We start from the raw sequence: 24,080 nt of genomic DNA, 5'->3' as shown, positions 1-24,080 counted from the left end.
GCTCCAGGCTCTGAGCTGTCAGCACAGAGCCCGATGCGGGGCTCGAACCCACAGACTGTGAGATCATGACCTGAGCCGAAGTCAGACGCTTAACTGACTGAGCCACCCAGGCGCCCCAAGAATTACTATTTTTGAGAATACTCCATTATGTGGCAGGATCCTAAGGCAATTCCAATTGAGGAGTTCTCAAAAAGTTTCGAGTAACATCAGCACACTGAAAAGAATATCACTCATTTTTATGTGTGTCAAATTATCAAGCAATTTGTTTTTATATTCACATTCTATAAACTCTGAAAGCCAGTGAAAACAGAGACTTAAACTGAATGGCTGTATTTTTATGACCACACTTCTCTTCTTTATCACAGCTCACAGAAAAGCTCTCTCAGACTTTAGTTTTTGTGCACAGACTTGGGTCTCTTGCTCTTCCAACCTTAGTTGTTTCCTTCCCTTGGTTTCCTACAATATGAAGCATAACCAATACCCACCAGTTGGTGGTCTTTGCTTCTTTAATGTTCTATCAATGCTGACAATGTAAGGGGATGCTGTTGCTGCACTGAGCCCGGGAGAATAGCCACAGGAATCCTGTCTATCACACCTCAGATTGCCCCCGCAATGCCTAGAACAATATTATGCACACGGTAACATATCAATGCCTAGAACAATATTAGGCACACAGTAACATCTCAATATTGATTTTGGTCGAGTGAGTGAAAACAACTTTTCATTTCCGTTATACAACCTACATTTAGAGGAATTCAGAATAAAAGGGTTCCATTTAGCACACACTTCTGAAAGAGTGGTTTTCCCCCTGAGACTGTATCATAGGCTGAAATGACAGGGTTCTAGTACAGCTAGTACAGTTACAGGAAAGGGTATTCATTTCTCTTCACTTTAATTATTCATCTCCTGTTCCTGATTACTTCAAATTTGAAGATACTAACTTCTATGTTCGCTTCCTGAAATCAGGATCATCTCATGTATATATATATATATATATATATATATATATATATATATATACCTGTAAGTTTCCTTCAGATGTCTGTGTCTTTAGGAAGCAAGTATGTGTAAAGTGCATGTTCCCTAGCTAAATATAATTTATTGTTTTGCATCTTCAGTTCCTGTTTTATCTTAGGAAATGTGTTTCTCCAATGATAGATCGGTCAGAAAATGCTGACATAATAGAGAACCACTCTGGGAATCCGCAAATATGAGGTTGGCTTGTCAGTATCCAAAATAGCTTTAGCATATCATTAATCACTCAAAGGCATTTCAAAGGTAGAAAGAACTGTGCCAACCATTCATCCAGTCAGTGTTTCATAGTAAAGGTGAAAAAAGTGAGATCTAAAAGTTTAAATGACTTCTGAAGAACACGTAACTAACAATTGACAAAATCAGGATTAAATGTAGTGATAACTGATAATGACTACTGTATAATCATTATATCATATTATTCCATACAATGAGAGATGAAGAGTCAGTACATTTTTTTAAAAAAATCAGAACCTTGGGGCACCTGGCTGACTCTTCGTTTGAGCGACTGACTCTTGGTTTCGGTGCAGGTCACTATTGGTGAGATTGAGCCCAGCATCAGGCTCTGTACTGGCAGCATGGAGCCTGCTTGGGATTCTATCTCCCTCTACCCCTGCTTCTCCCCTGCTTGCACTTTCTATCTTTCTATCTAAATAAATAAATATTGAAAAAAAAGTCAGAACTCTGAGACTAGGTTATTACTGAGCAAACCACCCATAGCCTTTTCTAGTTTACCAATTCCTTGTGTGTAAGAACTGTGTCTTACACATTTTTTTTCTCTCATATATTAAATATACCATCTAACAATATCTCTCAAACAGGGCTTTTTGATTTATTACTTGATTAAATGAGTACAGAATTAATATGTAATTAGATAATTACTTATTATAGAACTAATAATATAGTTATACAATAAGAAATTGTTCTGATACAGAAAATTATGCCACATACATTTTTGGGGAGGTAATGTGAATGATCAAATACATATATTATAGAATCCTAGCTCTGCTATATAATAGCTATGTGACCATGGGAAAATAAATTTTTTAAATGTTTCTTCCTTCATCTTATAATGGGAATAACATCTACCTCATGTGGTCGCTTTAAAGATTAAATGTGGTAGTCTGTGTAAGTACTTAAAGTGCCTTTATATGGAAAGTAGCCAATAAATATTGGTTATGACCAGCTGAAAAATGAACATAATCATACCTAAACCTTGAAGTTTTTAGAATAGAAGCCAGGATTTAGACTGAACAAGAAAAACTTATCTAGCTGGGAAAATTTTTAAATCTGTCTTTATTTTTGGAAGAAAGCAATGGGAAATGTGTCTTTATCTGCAGCCATTCTGGTGCCATAGAAATAGCAAAATGCTACAAGAATATTGCAGTAAGGACAAACACCACGGGATATCCATGACTAAATAGTTTACTGATGCTCAATGAATATTTGTTAATAATAATAAAGAGATTATTTTTCCAAATAGAATTCTAAGCTTAGTTTGCAGGGAGGAGTATTTAAAATTCTTTAACTGCTAATGGGACACTTCTGTATCTATTTGCACAAATTTGTGCTCCATGTGAAACTATGTATTTTATAAATATTTGAATGGCTTATCCTAGAACTGAGAATAAAAACAGATAATACTCAAAATATGGCTGTCAATGAGAAAATAATGGACATAATCTATTTTTTAAAGTGCTTTCAAGTGCAACTCTGTTTTAAGAAAGATGGAACTTGTCTAACATGATTGCAGACGTATCAATACTCAAAACTTAGCATGACAGTTATGATGGCAGTGTCTCTGAAATTACACACTAAGTTTCAAGCCTTTCACTATATCAGATAAGTTCAATCACACCTCAAATAATTTCCATTGTTGTGGATACCAGAATAACACATTTTTAGGTCCTCATGATTTATTGGGAATCTAAATGAGGATCTATCTGCCAAGTTGAACATAAAGACTTTCATAGAAAGTAAAATACTGCTAACCTCTCCAAAATTCTATAACTATATTGTGATTATTTATGCCACCCCTTTATTTCCTTTTTCAATTAATGCAGATGGACCTTATGGACTTCAAGTTAATTCTGACAAAGGGCTAAAAGTAGGGGAAGTGTTTACTGTTGACACTGGAGAAGCCATCTTGTTTTACTGTTCTGCTGATTCTTACCCCCCCAACACCTACTCCTGGATCCGGAGGACTGACAATACAACATATGTCATCAAGCATGGACCTCACTTGGAAGTTACATCTGAGAAAGTAGCCCAGAAGCCAACTGATTATGTGTGCTGTGCTTACAACAATGTAACTGGACGGCGAGATGAAGCTCATTTCACAGTCATCATCACTTCTGTAGGTAAGTGTGACATAAAAGGCAAGGATCCAAAGGAAACACAAATGCATGCTGGCCTTCTAATAGTCCAATTTTATACCTGTGTGGAACAGAAAGCCATTGTGGATTGTTGATAAACTCTAAGAAACTCTCTTTCCTGAGTAAACTAATCCATGGCTTCTATGAGTCAAAGAAAGAAAACCCAAAACATAATGGAGGGGGGATTCAATTGTTAACTCTCAAGGACAATGAAGAAAAAGGGAATTCAATAAATGACTCTATGCATTTATGCTCTTGATTTTACAAACAGGAACATAAGAGAAGCAGTTTACTCACTTAAACTGGGTTTATATCTGCTATTGCATTAGCTCAGGTGAATAAATCTCAGTGAGTTGGAAATCTGGTTTTCCTACTATCTAATTTGACTCCTCTTCTCATTGTCTTTCATGGGCCTCCCTTCCTCTTTTATCACTTAAACACCTGCAATCTGTGGAAGTTCTCAACAAGGGTCTCAACACCTTGGAAACTACAAATTTTGTAGGTCTGTGAAATTTGACATTCTTTAGAAATTAATTCTAAATTCTTCAGAAAAATCTGATTTTTCAGAAAGCCTATTGATCCACAAAAAGTTAAATATCACTGCCCAAAAATGTATGCTTGTCAAATTCCCATCCTTTTAAGCCTTCTCTTCTCTGTAATATGATTTTATTTTCCTATATGATTTCCTTCACTCCCATGGTTTCATATAACACTAGTACATCCCAAATCTATATCTTTAAAGCTCTAAAACTGTATACTCAGTTACCTTCTGATTATCTCCCATTTGAAATACCAGAGGCAGTGTATAAGTCCAACATACCAAAACTGAGCCATCTTCTTTCCCCCAAATAACTATTATTTCTGTATTCCCTGTTTAAGTGAATGGCCCTGCTGTCTACCAACCTAAACCAGAAAGCTAAATGCCACTCCAGACCCCTTTCTCTTGCTTATTGCTGTGCCCAGCATCCCATCACCACGTTTGTCCATTCTCCTTCCTTCCTACCTCTTAAACCCATTTTATTCTCTCCTTATTCCTTCTCCTTCTTTCCTGAATTTCTTCTCCTCTCCCTCTCCTTTTCCCTCTCCCTTTCCTCCTCCTCATCCCCCTCTTCCACCTTGTCCTCATCCCCCACCTTTTTCTCCTTTTGCTTCTTCCTCTACTACTTCTACTGCTACTATCAAGTCCTTCCTGGACTCAGCTTTGCACATAAAGACAAGTCAGTAGTGGGGCGCCTGGGTGGCGCAGTCGGTTAAGCGTCCGACTTCAGCCAGGTCACGATCTCGCGGTCCGTGAGTTCGAGCCCCGCGTCGGGCTCTGGGCTGATGGCTCAGAGCCTGGAGCCTGTTTCCGATTCTGTGTCTCCCTCTCTCTCTGCCCCTCCCCCGTTCATGCTCTGTCTCTCTCTGTCCCAAAAATAAATAAACGTTGAAAAAAAAAAAAAAAAAAAAGACAAGTCAGTATCCACCTGGGGAACACCTGACAGCAGGCTTGGGCAGGGATGGATGGCTAGGGTGCCTATTAGTGGTGTAGGAACAAGTGAGCAAAAGGTAACACCAAACAATACTTTCTCAATTGATATCTTCTCTTTCTCTGTCTTTACAGCCCTTGTGTCTAGATTAGGGCCCATGATATAGAAAGAGTTAATACATTTTGTTGAATAAATGAAGCAAGAATATAATCCTTATAATTCTTAGGCTAAATGTTTTAATATGTAGCTATTGGGCCATGCGCATCAAAATCACCTGGGGAGGTCTAATGATGTATTTTCATTAAGACACCTCAGACCTATTGGGTCAGGACCTTGAAGGTAGGATCTAGGAATCTGAATATTAAACAAGCACAAGTGTGGTAATTATGTGTTTAAGGTGTTTCTTTTTCCCCTATAGTCTTTTGAGCTTATTAAAAAGCCACCAAGAATTCTAAGACTATAACAAACTACAAATTGATAAAGAAATACATAGTGGATAGAATCCCTCCATGATTCCTTAAAGTTGAATGTATTCATATTTGTGAAATCACCTGAATATATTGGAATTTGTATAACTGTCATGGTGAAGTTTTATTTTTTTATGTGAAGAAAATACCACACTGTCTAGAAAAGTGTTATCCAATAGAAATTTTTGCAGTGAAGGAAATATTTGATCTGCACTAGCCAGTACGGTAACCACTACCTTCAATGGGTTTTTGAGCATTTAATTTTTTTTAATGTTTACTTTTATTTTTGAGAGAAGGAAAGACAGGGCATGAATGGCACAGTGGCAGGGAGAGAGGGAGACACAGAATCAGAAGCAGGCTTCAGTGGCTTTTGAGCATTTAAATTTAGCTTTGCAACTGAGGGACTGAATTTATGTTATTTATTAAATATTTAAATTTTATTTTAAATTATAAATAAATTAAATAGCCACGTGTATCTGGTGGCTACCATACTGGACAATGCAGCTCTAGAATTTTTACCTGAGTTATGTGTCATTTGGGAAGTAGATAATAATTTATTTCCTTTAGAGCTCCCCAAAGCGTATCTGTGTTTAGGGTGCTCTAAATCTGACGCTCATTTATTCATTATTTAGCACCTAAAATTGGCCAAATACTGGGGTAGGCATTGAGAATGCCAACTGAAAAAAAATTCCTGCTAACAAAATGACCACAGCTTAATATACACAGCAGGCATATGAACAGCTAAGGTGCATCATTTGCTTTCTATTTTATTAAAATTTTATTAGGATTAACCAGCTCTTAGCCTCAGTGGCTGACCAAAACATAATTTTAAAGCAAGCCATAATTAAGCATATAAAGTAGTTGACTAGCAATCTGGGTGTCATCTTAGACTTGTTCCTTATGCTCATTGCAAATGAAAACATAGCTCCAATATGTAGTTGTATACCACGTTGACAACTTTCACACTGCCTGAACTTTCTCCATTAATATTTGGCTAAGGTATTTTCATAATATCAGAAGCCCCCAATATTTGATTAAGATCTTATTACTGACGCCCAAAGACAGCTACAGTCTTTATATCAAATAATTGCCTTTTGCAAAATATAAAAAACCTGTTTGACCTGTACAAAGACCAGGTATTTGTTATTATAGTAAATAAGAAGAGCAGGTGCTTATTTTTCAGAGGGATTCAGAGTTGTCAACATTAGTGACCTTTTTGTGGTTTTTAGAGCTATTTTTCAACTCCTATATGTCCACAGAACTTTAACTCAAACAGCAACAAATGCCAAAGAAAATGAGTAGTATTGATGTGTTTTAAGTATTTGATTTTTTTTGTTTTCCAAATTAATGAATCTCCGCAATGGAGATTAAATATACACTAACCTACAGTGAAAAAATGAACATCACTTGTAACTACCATTTGAGCACTTACTGATCATACACTCTGAGAAGCAATCTATGTTAAGATCTGTAGAGAATTTTGAGGGATAAGATACCTGCCTCTGAGATATTTTCAGAGCCAAGTTGTGTTTGGTGTAACCAGAGTCTAGTACTAAGAAATAGATGAACGTTTTTGTTTTTAGTGAGGCACATAACATGGTGGCCAACCAGAAAGTTTCAGCAAAAAGCTGTGGAGGGCAATGGACAAAGGAGTCAAAGATGACTCCAAGATCACAAATAAGGAAAGAAAATAACAAGGTCAGGAAAGAATCAAAAGTTTTATTGGAGATTTTCAGTTGGGGAGAGGAAGGCCAGAGAAAGTGATGTTTGACTCCAGATGGTGCCTTCTACCCCGGGGCTATTATTCACATCTAATTTGAGACATTAATTGACCTTTCTGTCTCAGTGGAGATATACTACAGAAAACAGGGACAATGGGCAAGGTCACACAGCTAGTAAGTCATAAAATAATATCTGAATTCAAAGCCCTTGTTTTAATCATTATATAAACTGCCTCCCTTGACATTCTTGACTGAGAATATCAGTAAGACTATGGTCTTTCTAGAACGTATACCACATATCCAGGATAGTGTATATTTTCTCATCACCTTAACTAACTTTGTGCTATATACAAAGAGATACTCTGGTTTGTCCATGACATGTATATGCTTTCATATTAATGAGAAATTATGAAATACCTGTAACTAAAAATAATATCTAGAATATAAGTTTCAAGGAAACAATAGCAATTAAAATAATACATTAGCATTTGTATTTGAAAAATAAATGATTTTATTTCTTTGATTAAGGACTTCCTTGAATGCAGATGTCCATGATTTACAATTTTAATGGGGTCTAAACCACTATTGTGACATGCAATATATATAAAATGAAAGTTTATGATGAGAAATTCAAGTGTTCACACTTCATGAAGATATTCAAATATATAAATTATTAGAATTCCCAAGAACCACATGGCTATAATTCAGAATTTAGATATAATAGAAATGTCTTGAATTTGTATGTGATCCTGAGAAATCTATCACTTTGAGAAAGAGAGAAAGAGAGAACGCATGTGTGCACACATGGGGGAGGGGCAGAGAGGGAGAAGGAGAGAGAGAGAATCCCAAGCAGGCTCTGCACCACCAGCATGGAGCTCAATGTGGGGCTTGAACTCACAAACCATGAGATCATGACCTGAACCAAAGTCTGACGCTTAACTGAGTCACCCATGTGTCCCTATCATTTTTTTTTATATTTATTTCTATTGTACATCATTTCATACAGAAGAGAATAGGAAAATGATCCAAAGTAGGAAAATGAATTGACTAATTTCTTCTACCTAGAAACTTCTCTCATGTTAAGATCTTAAGGAGATATATTTCACTTTGGGCCACTGGAGAAAACAGCTAAGATAGAACTACAGCCCTGACATCCAGACCCTAAGAACTTAGACATTCCCATGAGCTTTTAGCACAGAATAACTGTGTCAGTCAGGTGGAGCCATGGGAGAGTATAGAAACAGCACCCTCCCCAATATGGGGCTTTCATCTCTATAGGGACAGGAATCAGCTGTCATAATCAGCAAGCAGACTGTCTGGGAGAGATCTCAGAACTCCATTCTGATCTCGGAATGGACGAGCAGACTGGTGGCATATGGCTGCCCTGTTCTGGGTGCAGTCTCTCAAACAGCAGGGCTGTGATGCCATGGAAACCACACCTCTTGCCCATATTTGCACTTAATTATGTTATTTCATTTTATTTGTTTGCCTAAGGAGGGGGCAAATAGCATTTGCAGTAGGGCTTTGGTAAATGAGTCAATCATATTTAAATAATGAAGAGAATGGCATGCTATGAGCTAAACGGTAGGAAACTCTCTAAAAGAAAGAATGGGGCTCCTGCAAGTGTCTAGAACTACATTCAGAATTCCTATACATTCTCTGTAGCAATAGATCAGAATTTATCTGCTGCCTTACTTTCAAGTGGGGGTTTCAGAAGTCCATCTCTCCAAGACACACTTGCCTAGAACTGAGACTACAGCAACTATGCCCCTTGATTTGATCCTTGACATATTTGGCATTTTTTATTTTATGAAAGGAAGTAAATTTCAAGTTCTGGGATGGAGAGTCAGTGTCAAGAGATAGTCAGGATGCTCTAGAGGAGAAGGAGGCCTAACAGGGAATATCATTTGTTCTGAGAAAAGGGACTATGCTTATTCCTCTTTTTCCAGGGAAAGGATTTGCCATAGCCAAGGTTTTGGGGTGACAGACATTGGCCACTATAGGGTGGTTCTCTGATGTAGGGCTAACAGAGCTAAAGGGAAAAGAGGCAAGAGGACAATAAGGAAGGAATCTAAAGAGATAAGGAAGTAATGGTAAAGGGACTAAGTGGGATCCTCTGAAGGACAGAATGTGCAAATTCGATCATTTTAGGAAACCCAAATCAAAAAGGACAAAAAGTTAAAAATTAAGGAGACGCAAGGAGATGTCTTATCCAAATGTAAGACATCTAATCATTGTATGTTAAACTAACTGCCAGGCTTCAGAATCATGGAAGTGCCTGGCAAAGAGCTTATGTATTCAAGAGTGTAACTTCACCATTAGAATGAGAAGTACTTGGAAATAATAATTATTAGCATATTTTCAAGATAAAGGGGGTAAAAACAGCAAAGACTATACTAAAATATTTTCCTGCGGTTTTTCTCATGGTATAAAGCACATAACAGAAGCTTGAGAAGAATAAATCAGCATTCAATACTTTTTTGAGGGGTTAGTGGAATTTTGGTGAAGACAATCTATCAAGAAGTGAAACAGCTGAAACACATCAAGTCTGGTGTTAGAAAAGGTGGAAGGTAAAAGTGATTATATAGGAGCCTACCTGCCATTACAAAACCACTCTTTGACTATGGATTAACAGGAAAAAAATGAACTTGCAGTCAGAAAAAAACCTATGTTCCAGTCTTAGTTATGACTTACTGTACCAAATATTTTAGTTTCTTGGAGACTATTTCTTTATCTGTACCTATAAATGGTACTTTAATTTTTAAAATTATTTACATTTTAGTGATATGATACATCTCTACCAAATAAATGGGAAACAAATGTACATTTGGTTTTAATTACATATGATGATTATACATTTAATTGTGCATATCTGAAAATTGGCTAGTTTTGATTTTAATATATGATCTAGAATGAAGAAATAGAAGGGAACCTGGGTGGCTCAGTTGGTTGAGCATCCGACTCCAGATTTCGGCTCAGGTCAAAATCCCCCAGGGTCGGGAAATCGAGTCCTGTGTCCGGCTCCATGCTGAGCAGGGAGCCTGCTTAAGATTCTCTCTCTCTCTCTCTCTCTCTCTCTCTCTCTCTCTCTCTCTCTCCCCCTGCCCGTTTTCCCCTCTCAACTCTCTCTCTCAAAAAAAAAAATTAATTAAATTAAACGAAGAAATAGAGAATTCACTTGCTAAAAGTGGTGCCCAAATCATATTCTATATTTAGTATTTTACCCTTATTACTTTGCTTTTCTATCCCTGCTGGTGTTTCAAGAGAGTATTCTATTTGCCTTTATCTTACTGACAATGACACCAGAGTATGGGTTCTTCCAAATTTATATTTTGGAAGTAAAACAGATTAGCTTTTGTTGAGTTTCTAAAATTCTACCTCTAGGATAATAGAGAATGTGGAAATCAATCATACAAAGAACAATAAAACCATTCAGGGATTTTGATTCTGAAGAAGAGAATTCTCAGGGGAGATGTGACAGAGAAATCATGCAGAAAAAGGATTTGACTTATTAGTTATAATTTCGTTGGTAGAACTGAAGAGATTTGAGCTTAATGGTGGAAGGATTGCTGTTTCTCATATAACGTTCAGGTAGAAGTGATGGAAAGAGCATAGAACTATAGTCAGACATTATTGAGTTCAACTTTGTGTATCCTGAGTGTTAGCTGTCCCATCTTTTATATGGAACTTATTCTTGTACTTTGGAGGCCAGTGGAAGTGGTAAGCAGTAAAAGTATTAATTTTGGTTGGTTTTTTTTTCATCTTCAAAGTCTAAGACACAAAGAAAAAATGTATAACCAACAAGCAACTAGAGAGGAAAAGAGAAATAAAATGAAGTCCTGATTAATCCAAATGAAGATAAGAAAGGAGAGACAAAAATGGAGGAAATATAGAAAAATAATAAGACTGTAGATCTAAAACAAAATATATTAATAATTTCATTAAATATTAAGGTACTAAATATTCCAACTAAAAGACAAAAATTGTCAAACTGGATTACAAAATACTATTCAGGAGCACCTGGCTGGCTCAGTAGGTTAAACGCCTGATTTCAGCTCAGGTCACAGTCTCATGATTTGTGAGATTGAGCCCCACATCCAGCTCTGTGCTGACAGTGTGGAGCCTACTTGGGATTCTCTCTCTCCCTCTCTCTCTCTTCCCATCCCCCACTCATATTCTCTCTCTCAATAAATAAATAAATAAACTTAAAAAATACTATTCAATGCAAAAAATACTATTTGATGATTATAAGATACACATCGTATACATAAGGATACCTAAAGATTGAAAGTAAAAGGATGAACAAATAAACCATACAAATAGCCAAAAGAAAGCTGATATACCACTACTATTATCAGACAAATTACATAAGAATTGGATAAATTTTTTGAGACAAGAAGTAATACTTTAGATTAAAAAAGTGGACATTTCATAAGAGTAAAGTGGTCTCTCAAGGCACCTGGGTGGCTCAGTCAGTTGAGCGTCCAACTTCAGTTCAGGTCATGATCTCACAGTTTGTGGGTTCGAGCCCCACATTGGGCTCTGTGCTGATGGCTCAGAGCCTGGAGCCTGCTTCGGATTCTGTGTCTCCCTCCCTCTCTGCTCCTCCCCCGCTCATGCTGTCTCTTTCTCACCTTCAAAAATAAATAAAATCATTAAAAAATTTTTTTAATAAAAAAAAGGAGTAAAGTGGTCTCTCCAGCAGGAGGATGTAAGCATTCTGAACTTGTATGCATCTACTAGCAGTGCTTCAAAATGTATCTAATAAATAGCAAAAATTAACAAAGTAGAAAAATCCATAATCAGAGTAGGAGATTTTAGCATACATCTCTTGGTAACTAATAGAACAAAGAGGCAAAAACTTAGTAGGAATAGAGAAAAATAATCTGACCTAATTGAATTAATATAGAATATAACATACAACAACTGTAGAATATACCCTCTTTTCATATGACCATGTATATGGTCATCTTTCTAAAATCTTGGTATTCAAAAGATTGAAATCAAACAGGGTCTGTCCTCTAGAGTAGACTTCAACTAAAAATCAATAACAGAAAACAAAACTAGAAAAATTCCCAACTTAAATAAATAAAGCAACATGTTTTCTAAATAGCCCATAGGTCAAATAAGAAATCTCAGTGAAGGGGTGCCTGGGTGGCTCAGTTGGTTGAGCAGCCGACTTCAGCTCAGGTCATGATCTCATGGTTTGTGAGCTCGAGCCCCGTGTCGGGCTCTGTGCTGACAGCTGAGAGCCTGGAGCCTGCTTCAGATTCTCTGTCTCCCTCTCTCGATCACACTCTGTCTCTCTCTATCTCAGAAATAAATAAACATTAAAAAATTTTTTTTAAAGAAATCTCAATGAAAATTATAAAATATTATAATTTTATAATATAATAATTTCTTAATCATGAAAATACTACTTATAAAAAACTCACTGGATGTGTTGTTCTATAGTAAGATTGTCTACACTTAAGAAAGTGATGGAGAGGGGTGCCAGTGTGGCTCACTCAGTTGAGTGTCCGACTCTTGATTTCAACTCAGGTCATGATTTCATGGTCATGAGATCGAGCCCTGAGTCAGGCATGGAACCTGCTTAACATTCTCCCTCTCCCTCTGCCCCTCTCCCACGTGTACTCTCTCTCTTTCTCTGAAATAAAAAAAGACAAAAAAAGAGAAAGTGATGGAGAAAATAATAATGCCAAATAAATTTAAGAGTATATTATGTCCATAGCCATCACATTATCTATGGCACAAAAAATTGAGGAAATATTCTTCCAGCATCAAAAACTATTATTCAGTCCAGCAGTTATTCACATGATTGATGAATGAATGAAGTTCCAATGTATGCTGTCATTTCCTTTTCATCACACTAAATATCAACCAACATTCATATTAAAACTAAACTTGTTCATTTATGATGTAACCTATTTCTTTGTTCAATTACATAGTAATCATAGTAGTTATTTAAAGTCTAATTTTTTCAAATATGGTTGAATTTAACCCATAGATGGAAAATATAGGAGTTTAGCAAAAAGCAACAAATGCATTTCCTGAGAATCAGCTATGTGTAATTAACAGTAAAAAGTATTGCATATTTTATAATTATTTCTAAGTTATGTGCTACACTTCCTTTATACCATTAAAATTTGTAATTTTTGTATGTATATATGTGAATACATTTTTTTGAGACTCAATTACTGGTAGGCCACTGGATAGTGTCCTATTTACATAATACACTTCATATAAGACTCTCTGGCTGCCCCAAATTCTAGAATATTAGAGAAACAACAAAACTTAAAGGCCTCTCACTCTAACCTCATTTCACTAGTGTGAGAATCAAGGCCATCAGTCAAGTGGCTCACCCGAAGTTGCCCAGCTCTTTAGAAAGAACAAACCTGTGAAGCAGGAGCAGAGTAACTGAAGAAAGGCTCAGACCTCACAAAGAGACCACCCAAATGCTAAAGTAGTTCCAAACTAAAAAGGCCAGCTTTCCAACAGTGGGAGAATATAAATTATTAAGAGAGAAAATAAGGAAAAATAATCTTTCTAATAAGTTTTTGGTGTTCTAGTCTAGATCTAGAATCAAAAATCACATACCACCTGCCTAGAAAATCCATGTACCTGGTTTATACTAAGAGTGAGACAAAAGGAAAGAGAGAGAACCACTTAGCATCTGGGGATATTTGATACAATGAGATCAAAGTTAAATGGTTAAATGGTGGTGAACACTATTGGAAAGTATGACATAAGCTATATACGACATCTATTTCAACACATCAGTTATATCCTGGGCAGCTTACCACATTTCCAATCACAAATATCCTTAGCAAATTTAGGCCATTGTGATCAAATCGCTGTGTGTCCTAAAATAAGTGCATTCCTTCTGTTTGGTCTTTCTCATTCTCACTCACCTGCTCACTCCCGCTCTCTCATGTTCTCTCTCTCTCTCTCTCTTTCTCTCTACATATAAACATAAAATAAGTAATATATAATATACAGATGCAGTAATGTCCCCAGGTAAAGCATAAAAGTCAAACCATATAGTAATTTATTATTGATCTTTAATAAAAATATTTAAAATATGTCTTTTTATTTAGGACTCGAGAAGCTTGCACAAAAGGGGAAATCATTGTCCCCTTTAGCAAGTATAACCGGAATATCACTCTTTTTAATTATATCCATGTGTCTTCTCTTCCTATGGAAAAAATATCAACCCTATAAAGGTAGGTTAAAATTAGAAAGAAAATTTACAAATGGTTTTATATATGTGCTAAAAATTACCTTACTGTGTTTTTTTTCCTCTTGGTTTTAGTTATAAAACAGAAGCTAGAAGGCAGGTAATACATACATTTCTACAAATATAATTTTTTCTTGAATGCCTTTTCCTCAGTTATTATCAGTAACAGAAATGCCTCTTTGTATTTTCAGACCAGAAACAGAATACAGGAAAGCTCAAACATTTTCAGGTAATGGCTATGCTGAAAGGGACTAATGTAATGTTAATGTATATTAATTAATATTGCTCATTTTAATTATTATATATAATGTACTATTGATGTAATAGAATTCATATAAGGTATGAACTGCTATAATGCAAACAATCCCTTAACTTTGAATAGTGCCCTCATTTTACAAAGTGCTATCCCTTGAATTGGTTTTACTGTAAGTCATACAAATCTGTAAAATAAACCTGAAAGGCACTGAACTCCATTTTATAGGCTAGAGAACCAAGGCTCAGAGATTAAGTCACTTGCCCACCATCACTGAGTTCTTCTGAATCCTAATTTATTGATCCTTTTATTATTTTGAAAATGCCCAAGACCCTCTCACTTCATTCATTCCTAAAGCAGGGACAATGCTGGCAGCTCCCTCCCCAGGAGCAGTGGGCAGGGAGGTTTGGCAGGTTTGCTGCTTCTTTGTCCCCAGCTGGCCCCCTTATTGCCCTTCACTATTGATTCCCTACTGAGTTGTTATAAATTAAGAATGGGGCTACCCTCCAGGCCTTGGAGTCACATGATGCTGGGTTTCAGTGCCCTGTATGCCACTTTTTCCCAATGTCACCTTGGGAAAATTAATTTTTTCTGACCTCAACTTTCCTCATCTATATATATAATGGAGGTAATTACTGCCCCCTCCCTCCACCAGGGCCGCGAGGAGAATTAAATACAATGATGTAGGTGGAGTGCCTAATGTGCCAGGATGCTTAGTGAATGTGGGTCTGCATCCTCTTATCAAGCCCCAGAGACCATCTGGTTCCTCCCAACCACCCCACTCCCATCATTTTACAGATGATAGTTTGGGTGATTTTGATATTACACTGCATTATATTTTGTACATATGGGCAGCTACAATAGTACATTATATATAATAATTTAAAATGAATAATATACATTATACATAGATATTAGTAGTTCTGGTGGTCTCTATTTTAGATATGACAGGGTGTAATAAATACTATGTGTAGACTAAGAGATGCTGTGATTCCCAGGCTGAAGCCTTGGTGTGCTAACTCTCTGAGTTAGTTACAAAGGACAAAACTGCCCACGTGCGTTTATTTGACTATATGATACACCTTTCCCACATCAGGCTTTAAGAATAATTGTCCCAATTCAATTCCAGTTCTCAGCTTCGGAATGAGTGATTTCCAACACTGCTTAGTTGACAATATGACCACAGGGAATTAGGAAATGTTAAATTGGTTTTATACACATATCACTTGAAACAAACAATAACGGTAAGTTTTACAAAGTCTTAAAAAAAAAACTACAATAGCAGATGGAGGTATTTGATTTGTAAGTAGTATTTGTTTTACATTTCAGGCCACGAAGATGCTCTGGAAGACTTCGGAATATATGAATTTGTTGCTTTTCCAGATGCTGCTGGTGTTCTCAGGGTTGGTTTTCCTAATGGCTGATTCACCAGAGGTGTAAGCAGCATTCACTTAAGTGCTTGGGCAGTGTGGTCAAGTGGTTGCACTACCTTCAGCAGAGTTTGCTCGCTCTGTAAAGAAAGATGTTGTTGGATCTGAGGAGCTAAAGCATCTTTTGTGGCCTTTATAAATAAGGCTAACACGAATTAGGAAGTTACACTAATTCGTAAACATTCTTTACCTGGTAAGCTCAGTGAAGAGAAAACCAGCTAGGTTGAAGTTCAAGAGAACCGAACAAATGGGGAATCAGGGACCCTGATTTAAATCATTTTGCATCACCTTGATGGCTACAGCCTGTCACTTCACTGAACTCTCTGTCTATACCTCAGTTTTTTCTTCACTTCCCCTCATGTTTTGCGGAGACAATTGATCATACCCTTATGCTGTTCAGAAGAAAGGAACTATGTAAACCCAAATTATGCAAGTGCACATCTTTACTTTTATCCTAAAGTTGCCTGCGATGCAAGAAGGGGAGCTTTTACACTGTTGAAACATTTTGTTTTTCAGTGTGCAAAGACAAGATCTTTTAAAACAATCAGTTTTGTTTAACAGACATAAAGAATGTTCTCTAAACTAATCAGCTCATTAACATTTTTATAGACTTTTGTAGGGCCTCTGCTTCCGAGTTCCCCTATAATAGTTCACTTAGGGAAGGGACCATATACAGACTACTTGCTTTGGGCATTTTCCTTTTTTTTTCTTCTTAAAGAACTATTTGTCATTAGGGATTAGTTACCTCACCTGTTCAGTGAATTCTATCAATGTGTAAGGTTCATCCAGTAATTTTCCTAGCCACCGACTTTATTTCACAAATGCCATGTGAGTAATAGAGGGAGACTGATTGGATTTCATCCTTCTGAGGGCAAGTCGGCAGCACCAGCTCCCACATCATCACAAAGCTTTGCACTGCCCTATTCAGTCTCAGACAGCATTGACTCACCTTTCACTTCTACAACCAAAAAGACAAAAATAAATATTTGTAGATCAATTATTTCAAACAGCTTCTCACCACAGCAGAAAGCACCCCTCTCAGGTGTGGCTTTTAAGTAGGAAAGCAGGAAACTGAAGAGCTAATAAGACTTAGAATTGAATTTTTGAAGCTGGGAGTTTCTTTATTTAAAATAATGCAGTTTGGGGGTGCCTGAATGGCTGTCGGTTAAGCGGCCAACTTCGGTTCGGGTCATGATCACTGGTGAGTTCCACCCTGCATTGGGCTCTGTGCTGACAGCTCAGAACTTGGAGCCTGCTTCAGATAGTGTCTCCCTCACTCTCTGCCCCTCCCTCACTTGCACTCTCTCTCTCTCCTCAAAAATAAATAAAACATTTAAAAAATTTTAATTAATAAAACAATGCAGTTTTTATTCCTAGGAATTCATTAGAAAGGAGTGAGATCCATGTAAAAAACTTAAAATTTAGCCTGTGATTAATCAGTACTCGGTTTCAAGATGTTATTTCAGAGGACCTCTATTTGCCCAAAATACTATAATCCCTAAGAACATGGGGCAGAGAAATAAACACTTTGACTACATATCAAAAGCCCCAATTATTTCTGTCATAAGTACAATAATGTAATTTGGAGCCATACCAATCTTCGAAGCCGAAAATTCCTGAGGAATCAGTAAAGGTTCTTCAACTTCTGGTGCCAGGTGCTTTGGGAAAAAGTGAGAAATCAACACCAACAACAGAAAGAAAAGCATGAGCAGCAGGACACGTGTAGGAGAACCTATGTGGGAAGAAGCTGGCATGGTGGTTCTGTGTAAAGATTAGCAGCCAAATGCAATGGCTTTGAGAAGAAAGGGAAAAATAATATTAAAACCAAGATATCAAAATTGAAGTTAAGAAGGGAAACAAACTCAATTACTAACTTTTGGGGTTTTTAAAAATGAGAATAATCTCTTGACTTGTTGTGGCACACGTACACATGGACTCCTCCTCCTCTCTCTACTTGCTGGAATTTTGCTGTCTGTTTAGCACCTCTTTGAGGAATTGGACAGAAAGCAAGGGCATGAAAGGAACAAATTTATTACTTGTTGCCAGCTCTAATATTAGCTTAGGTAAGTAAGTTAGTTATTATCTGTAGATTGCTTTTATCATAGGTCCTGGACACCCCCATACCAAAGAAAATCAAGAGTTGATCTCAAGTACACTTGACCCTTGAACATCATGGGGGTTAGGGGTGCCAACCCTACCCAGTCAAAAATCTGCCTGTAACTTTTGACTCCCCCCAAACTTAACTACTAATAGCCTACTGTTGACCAACAGTCTTACCGATAACATCAACAGTCGGTTAATGCATAGTTGTCTTATATACTGTATTCTTACAATAAAATAAACTAGAGAAAAGAAAATGTTGGGTGGTTCAGTCAGTTAAGTGTCTGACTTCAGATCAGGTCATGATCTCGCGGTTTGTGAGTTCAAGCCCTGCATCAGGCTGTCTGCTGTCAGCACAGAGCCTGCTTTGGACCCTCTGTCCCCCTCTCACTCTGCCCCTCCCCCACTTTCTCTCTCTCTCTCTCTCTCACACTCTCTCAAAAATAAAAAATAAAAAAAACATAAAAAAAAGAAGAAGAAATGTTAAGAAAATCATAAGGAAGAAAAAATATATTTATAGTATTGTCCTGTATTTATTGAAAAATATCCATGTATAAGTGGACCTGCACAGTTCAAAGCTGATTTGTGTGAGGGTCATCTGTACAAACTGTAAACCAAAATCTCCTTGGCACATAAATGAGAGGATGAATCACATATCCTAGGGCTGCGCTTTGAGAACTTTAGCAAGTGGAATGGAAACAGTTTCCAAAGAAAACACAAAGCTAAGATGTTCCAATGTAACATAGCAGGCTAAACTGGAATGAGTTGTCAGATGATTTATCAAGGGCAAGAGTCCTCTAGGTGGAGCCGTATAAACAGGGAGGCTTGAAAATAGGAAATGTGATGAAAATCGGAATAGCTCGGGATGAGGAGGGGAACCAGACTTTACCTAACTAATTGGAATGCAATGTTTACAGGGAAAAAGAACATTATCGGATACAAGAAAGGGGAGTTAATAAAACATGAATGCCAGTTTTAATAAAAATGCATGTTGGCTTTTACCAGGCAGAAATATACTACAATACTTTCCACATTCTTCCAAGCCTTCAGTTTTTAGAACCCACTACTGCATTCAAACCAAAACATCTGCCTTTGTGTTCTATATTTCTTGGTACTTGTCTTTATTAACTTGCAGTGTGATCAGGGCTTTTGGTTGTGCATTATTTTTTCTATTCAACCATCCTTGCGTGTATAATTGGCAAGTAGTGTCGAAAAGCTAACTGAGATGTAATATAAAAGATAATCATATATGCTCTCTGGTTCTAAGCTATCCTGATATCTTCTCTTTTGCTATTTTTTCTTTGTATTATATTTCCTTTACAGTACTGCCAGCTCTTTTTCTTAAATGAAGAAAAAAAAAAGCGATAGCTTTTGTCAAGCTCTTCCTCTTCTGACTTCATAGCTATGCTGCCACACAAACTACCATAGGGTAAGTGCAGGAAACTGTAGCAAGGAGAAACGAACATCGTAGGGAAGATAACCAGATCTAGTTCTCTAATCATCACTACTTCCAATTGTTTTCAACCATGCAGTAGAGTAGACACGCTATTTACTAGTCTGCTAATTTTTTTTTTAACGTGCCACATTTTCTAGATGCCAAGCAGGTCTGTTCCAGCCTCTGATGGTGTATCAGGACAAGATTTGAACAGTACAATTTACGAAGTCATTCAGCACATCCCTGCCCAACAGCACGACTGTCCAGAGTAAGTATGAACTTGCACTTGGTGATGCTACTTTGGAGAGGCTCAGCATTCAGTCCCTGCTTTCCCCAGAATTTATTGAAAGACTCAGAAGAAATAAATTAAAACAGGAAATTACAGCTTCTGTACATTTGAAGAAATTTCCCCACTGGAAAATAATTTTAGGGAAAAAATAGATAAACACAAGTATCTCCTAGGATTGTGCACTTGGGCCAGTGGACTAGGTGCAGAGCTCTGGAATCCAGTGTTTCCCCCAGTGAATCTACATCTGGGTATGAAAGATTTTCAGGCAGGTTTGCAAGCCATTTTTGGTTATCTTGATGATTTTCCAATGACTGTGGTGGTTTTGGAGCCAATGATCTGTTACTACAAATAGGACCAGGAAAAAAAAAAAAAACCTACAAAATATGCACAGCTCTGTCACCATCAAATGCCCAACCTCTTACAGATTCAAAGTAGTCTACTCTCAAGTGAACAGAATCACAGCAAGGACTGGCCTCACGCCCAGGGAGGATAAAACCTGAGCTGAGGCCAAAGCCAGGAAACTACTTATCTAGTTAACCATAGGGCTGACACTAAGGAGTTGCCCTCCCTTCCCAGCCAGGGAGAAACTAAGCCTACAGCTTTTTGAAATGATGAAATGAACTTCCCTTTTTTGTGCTGTAGTTGCCCACAGGCATAACTGCCACAAATCATCTTCCATCGTTTCTTTATTTGTCATTTATTGACTTTGAAAAGAACATCAATAACCACACGGCAGGAACTTCCCCTCTGGCAAAAGAAACAGTGCTAGCAAAGTAATTCAGGCACACCTCTGGATAAATACCAAAAATAACAGCTAACAGTGGATGAATGCATGGGAAATCATCTTAGCAGGAGGAGACCAGTCCTGGGGGTGGCAGGGGGGGACTCTGTAGTCATTTAAGGGCTAAGTGGTGAGGCATCTCAGAAGACCCATCAATGCACTCCTTCTTGACCCAGGGTGCCTGGAGAAAAGGGAGTCAGGTAATTTAGAAGCAGACCCTGACAGAGCTAGGAACTTATGGTTTGAAAAGAAAAGAAAATGTTTTAAAGAATTATATTATTAATCTAGTAGATCACAAGAGTTGGACTATTATTCCATGACAGTTAAAAAAAAAAAAACAAAACCCTACCTCTCAAAAATGATACCTGACTCTCTTTACTTCTGGAATAGAAAATAAGGGATATTTTTCTTTGTTACATATAAGGAACAGAAAGAGTTTTCAGAGTATATCTGCTTCCCAAGTTTGAGATTATATCCAATTAAAAATGTTATCCTATTTAAATTCATGTGTTTTTCTATATGTCTTTCACTCTGCATTATCTATTTTTTCCAATTAGAAGGCAAACAAAACAAATGAAAACTTTAGGTTTATCTTTTAAAGCTCCCAAATATAAAATAAATGCTGATTTATTTACAAAACTGTAGAATATGGCAGCTACAGTTTCAGAACACAAAATAAAATGATTGGGTTGGTTTTGTGTGTGTGGGGAAAAAAAACACTATCTCTAAGTTAAAAAAGAAAATCACCCTCTGAAACTAGACTGCTTTCAGACATGAGCAATATCTTTAGGGTTTCTTGGGAATATAAAACTTTATTTCAGAAATAAACTTGGAAGGTTGAAAATAAAGCAGAAATGCTTTTTTTTCTAGCACATTAAGGACTATTCGAAACTGCTATTGAGGACATGCTCCCTCAAGGGGCAGCAACCCCAGAACCCAAGTTCACACCCCCTGTCCCCCTCCCCATCTCCATGGCCTCTTTTCACCTCCTTTCCTGTCTTCCTAGTCTTTCTTGGCTTCCCTTTGTGTGTCTTTGTCTTCCAAAGACTCTCTTTTCCTTTACCTCCATCCTTGGACGTCTGCCTCTCTGAATCTTTCCTTCTTTTTTCTTCTCTCTCTGGAAAAACTGTCTCCCTTCTCTCTAAACTCTCTTTTAAAATTTCCTTCTTCTCCCTTTCTTCCAACTCATACTAAAGGGGAGCCAACATTTTTTAAAGTGTCATTTTCCTTGAATACAGACTTATTTTACCTATTCTAAATTTTAACAATGAACAAGTACAGTGCTTCCTTTTCTTTCATCGGAAACTGTTATACACTTATTTTATTTACAGCCAATCTATAAACATTTCCAGACTATTAACTATCTGCTAAGGATAGAGGTTAAGTAAGGCTCAGTCTCTTAAGGATTCCATAGTTTAGTGGACTCTTGTTTGTTTATTTTATCTAAAGACCCATGGTCCTTAGTAGAATAAATATTCCTCAATAAAGCAAGTATTCCCTAAACATACAGAGGCTATTTTTCTCTCCTGACTGCCTATCACTTTATTCTTTAAGTCCAGTTAAACTTAACGATCAATTTTATGAATAATGTAGTATTACAGGTGGTTAGTGAATCTCATTCCCCCATTCCCAAAGTGAAGGTGCCAACTCTGAGTAAAGAAAAATAACTTACTGCTTTTTTGTACCTCTGTTTGACAGTTGCTTCTGTAATAGAAAAGACAGCCAAAAAATTGTTTCTTTGGCTCTTAGATTATTCTAGCAGTGTTGTTTTCATTACTGCATGTGTCTGTCACCTAATTGGACTGGTGTTTAACAAATTGGTAAGTTGACCTGTTTTCGTATTTTAGTCCTCAGCTGTTATTTGTTTATTGAACTGATAGGTACATTTATTTAAATGCTATCTGTTGACCTCATGGAATGCTCCAGGCACACTTTGTTTTAAACCCATGACTGGTGGGGCACCTGGGTGGCTCAGTCAGTTGAGTGTCCGACTTCTGCTCAGGTCGTGATCTCGCAGTTTGTCAGTTCGAGCCCTGGGTCGGGCTCTGTGCTGACAGCTCAGAGCCTGGAGTCTGCTTCAGATTCTGTCTGTCTCTCTCTCTGCCCCTCCTCCACTCATGCTCTGTCTCTCTCCCCTTCGGAAATAAATAAACATTTAAAAAAAAATTACAAACCCATGACTTGGCTGTTGAGTCATTTGAGTAAGTAAACCTTTTACTAAACCTTTACTTTCAAAAGGAAATTATCTACAGAATTCAGTGATTGCTTACTCTTTATACTTACTGGCTTATAAATGTAATTTTCTTGAACTAGTTTAAAACACTCGTTATTTGCAGCTATTGAAAGGAATAAAAGAGTTTAAGGTTCTTCTACCTGGGGAACTGGATATCTGTAGAATATTTTATGCATCTTGTAACATCTCTTTGCCAGGTGAGCATTCTTGGGTAAAGCTGTGCACTGGAGTGAAATAATGAAGGAACATTTTGAGGAAAAAAAGTGGAAATGTATATTCACCCGGAATCAGTGAAGAAATCAAGCCCAATACCTCTTACTCATTACTCCGTTTTAATGCAGAATATAGTCATTTATAAAACTGGACTGAAGGTTTCCCAGCATACAAACAATGCATTGTGCTACAGAGGAACATGGTGGGAAAATAGTTCTCAGTGGACAGTCTTTATCATGCTGACTGAGAGGAAGAAAAAGATGGGACTTTCCAATCACTCTTTTCATATCAAATTTCTCTAAAAAGCTCAATTAGTTCTAATCTATACTTCCACTTTCAACAACATTGACTATCCTATTTGAGTGACGAATGTGGAAACTTCATGTTTGTAAAATTTCCAGCAGGCTTTGTTTTATTAAATTCTCATTCATGCCAAACTACTATACTAATTTTAAAAAATATTATTCCCAAATTTCCTTCTTGCTATTTGTACCACAGAATAAGGGTGACCATCACAACAGCAAGACTTGCCTTCTCCTAAGTTGTCAATTACCAATGCTTTTTTGAAAAGAAAGAAAACACTGAAGGAAATGACATTTTTATTTTTGTTCAAGGAAAGATGAATTCAAATAAATTATTCTGGTTTTGCTTTTATATGGCCTTGATTCTTTGTCTGGTAGGGCAAAATTTTTACATAAAAGTCAGATTGTACAATTAGATTTTTTATCCTTGTTTCTCAATGTGCAATAAAGTATAGATGGTAGAGAACTACTAAAATAAGAATCTTGCTCTTTCATTGCTTTTTTTTTTCAGGCTTGAAATTTTTACTTTATTGAATTGCTGATTCTGGGAAAGATCTCCCTACTTGTATATTGCTGTATTTAAAAAATCAGATAGAGGGGTGTCTGGGTGGCTCATTCAGCTAAGTGGCTGGCTCTTGATTTCTGCTCAGGTCATGATCAAGCCCCACATTGGACTCTGCACTGATGGTACAGAGCCTGCTTGGGATTGTCTCTCTCCTTCTCTCTTTGCCCCTTCCCTGCTT

The 24,080-nt window shown here is 37.0% G+C and overlaps 1 protein-coding gene across 3 annotated transcripts in view; it reads left to right on the top strand.

Annotated features, from left to right (window-relative positions):
• HEPACAM2 (HEPACAM family member 2) overlaps window positions 1-23,808 on the top strand; it is a 43,006-nt gene extending 19,198 nt beyond the window's left edge. For 2 of the 3 annotated variants that reach the window (XM_032592525.1, XM_032592524.1), the window contains 6 exons: window positions 3,096-3,392; window positions 14,162-14,287; window positions 14,377-14,401; window positions 14,493-14,530; window positions 15,884-15,957; window positions 19,678-19,791. In XM_032592525.1, the coding sequence (XP_032448416.1) occupies window positions 3,096-3,392; window positions 14,162-14,287; window positions 14,377-14,401; window positions 14,493-14,530; window positions 15,884-15,957; window positions 19,678-19,791 (674 nt within the window). Of the gene's footprint in view, window positions 1-3,095; window positions 3,393-14,161; window positions 14,288-14,376; window positions 14,402-14,492; window positions 14,531-15,883; window positions 15,958-19,677; window positions 19,792-23,019 lie in introns of those variants that run through there. The other variant, XM_032592523.1, reaches the window with a different exon arrangement.
• Window positions 23,809-24,080: the final 272 nt, after the last annotated feature.

The sequence above is a fragment of the Lynx canadensis genome, chromosome A2 (assembly GCF_007474595.2).
Source record: "Lynx canadensis isolate LIC74 chromosome A2, mLynCan4.pri.v2, whole genome shotgun sequence".
In the NCBI taxonomy this organism is placed as follows: Eukaryota; Metazoa; Chordata; class Mammalia; order Carnivora; family Felidae; genus Lynx; species Lynx canadensis.
Note: the sequence above shows the minus strand (reverse complement) of the source record. Positions and strands in the feature narration are given on the sequence as shown.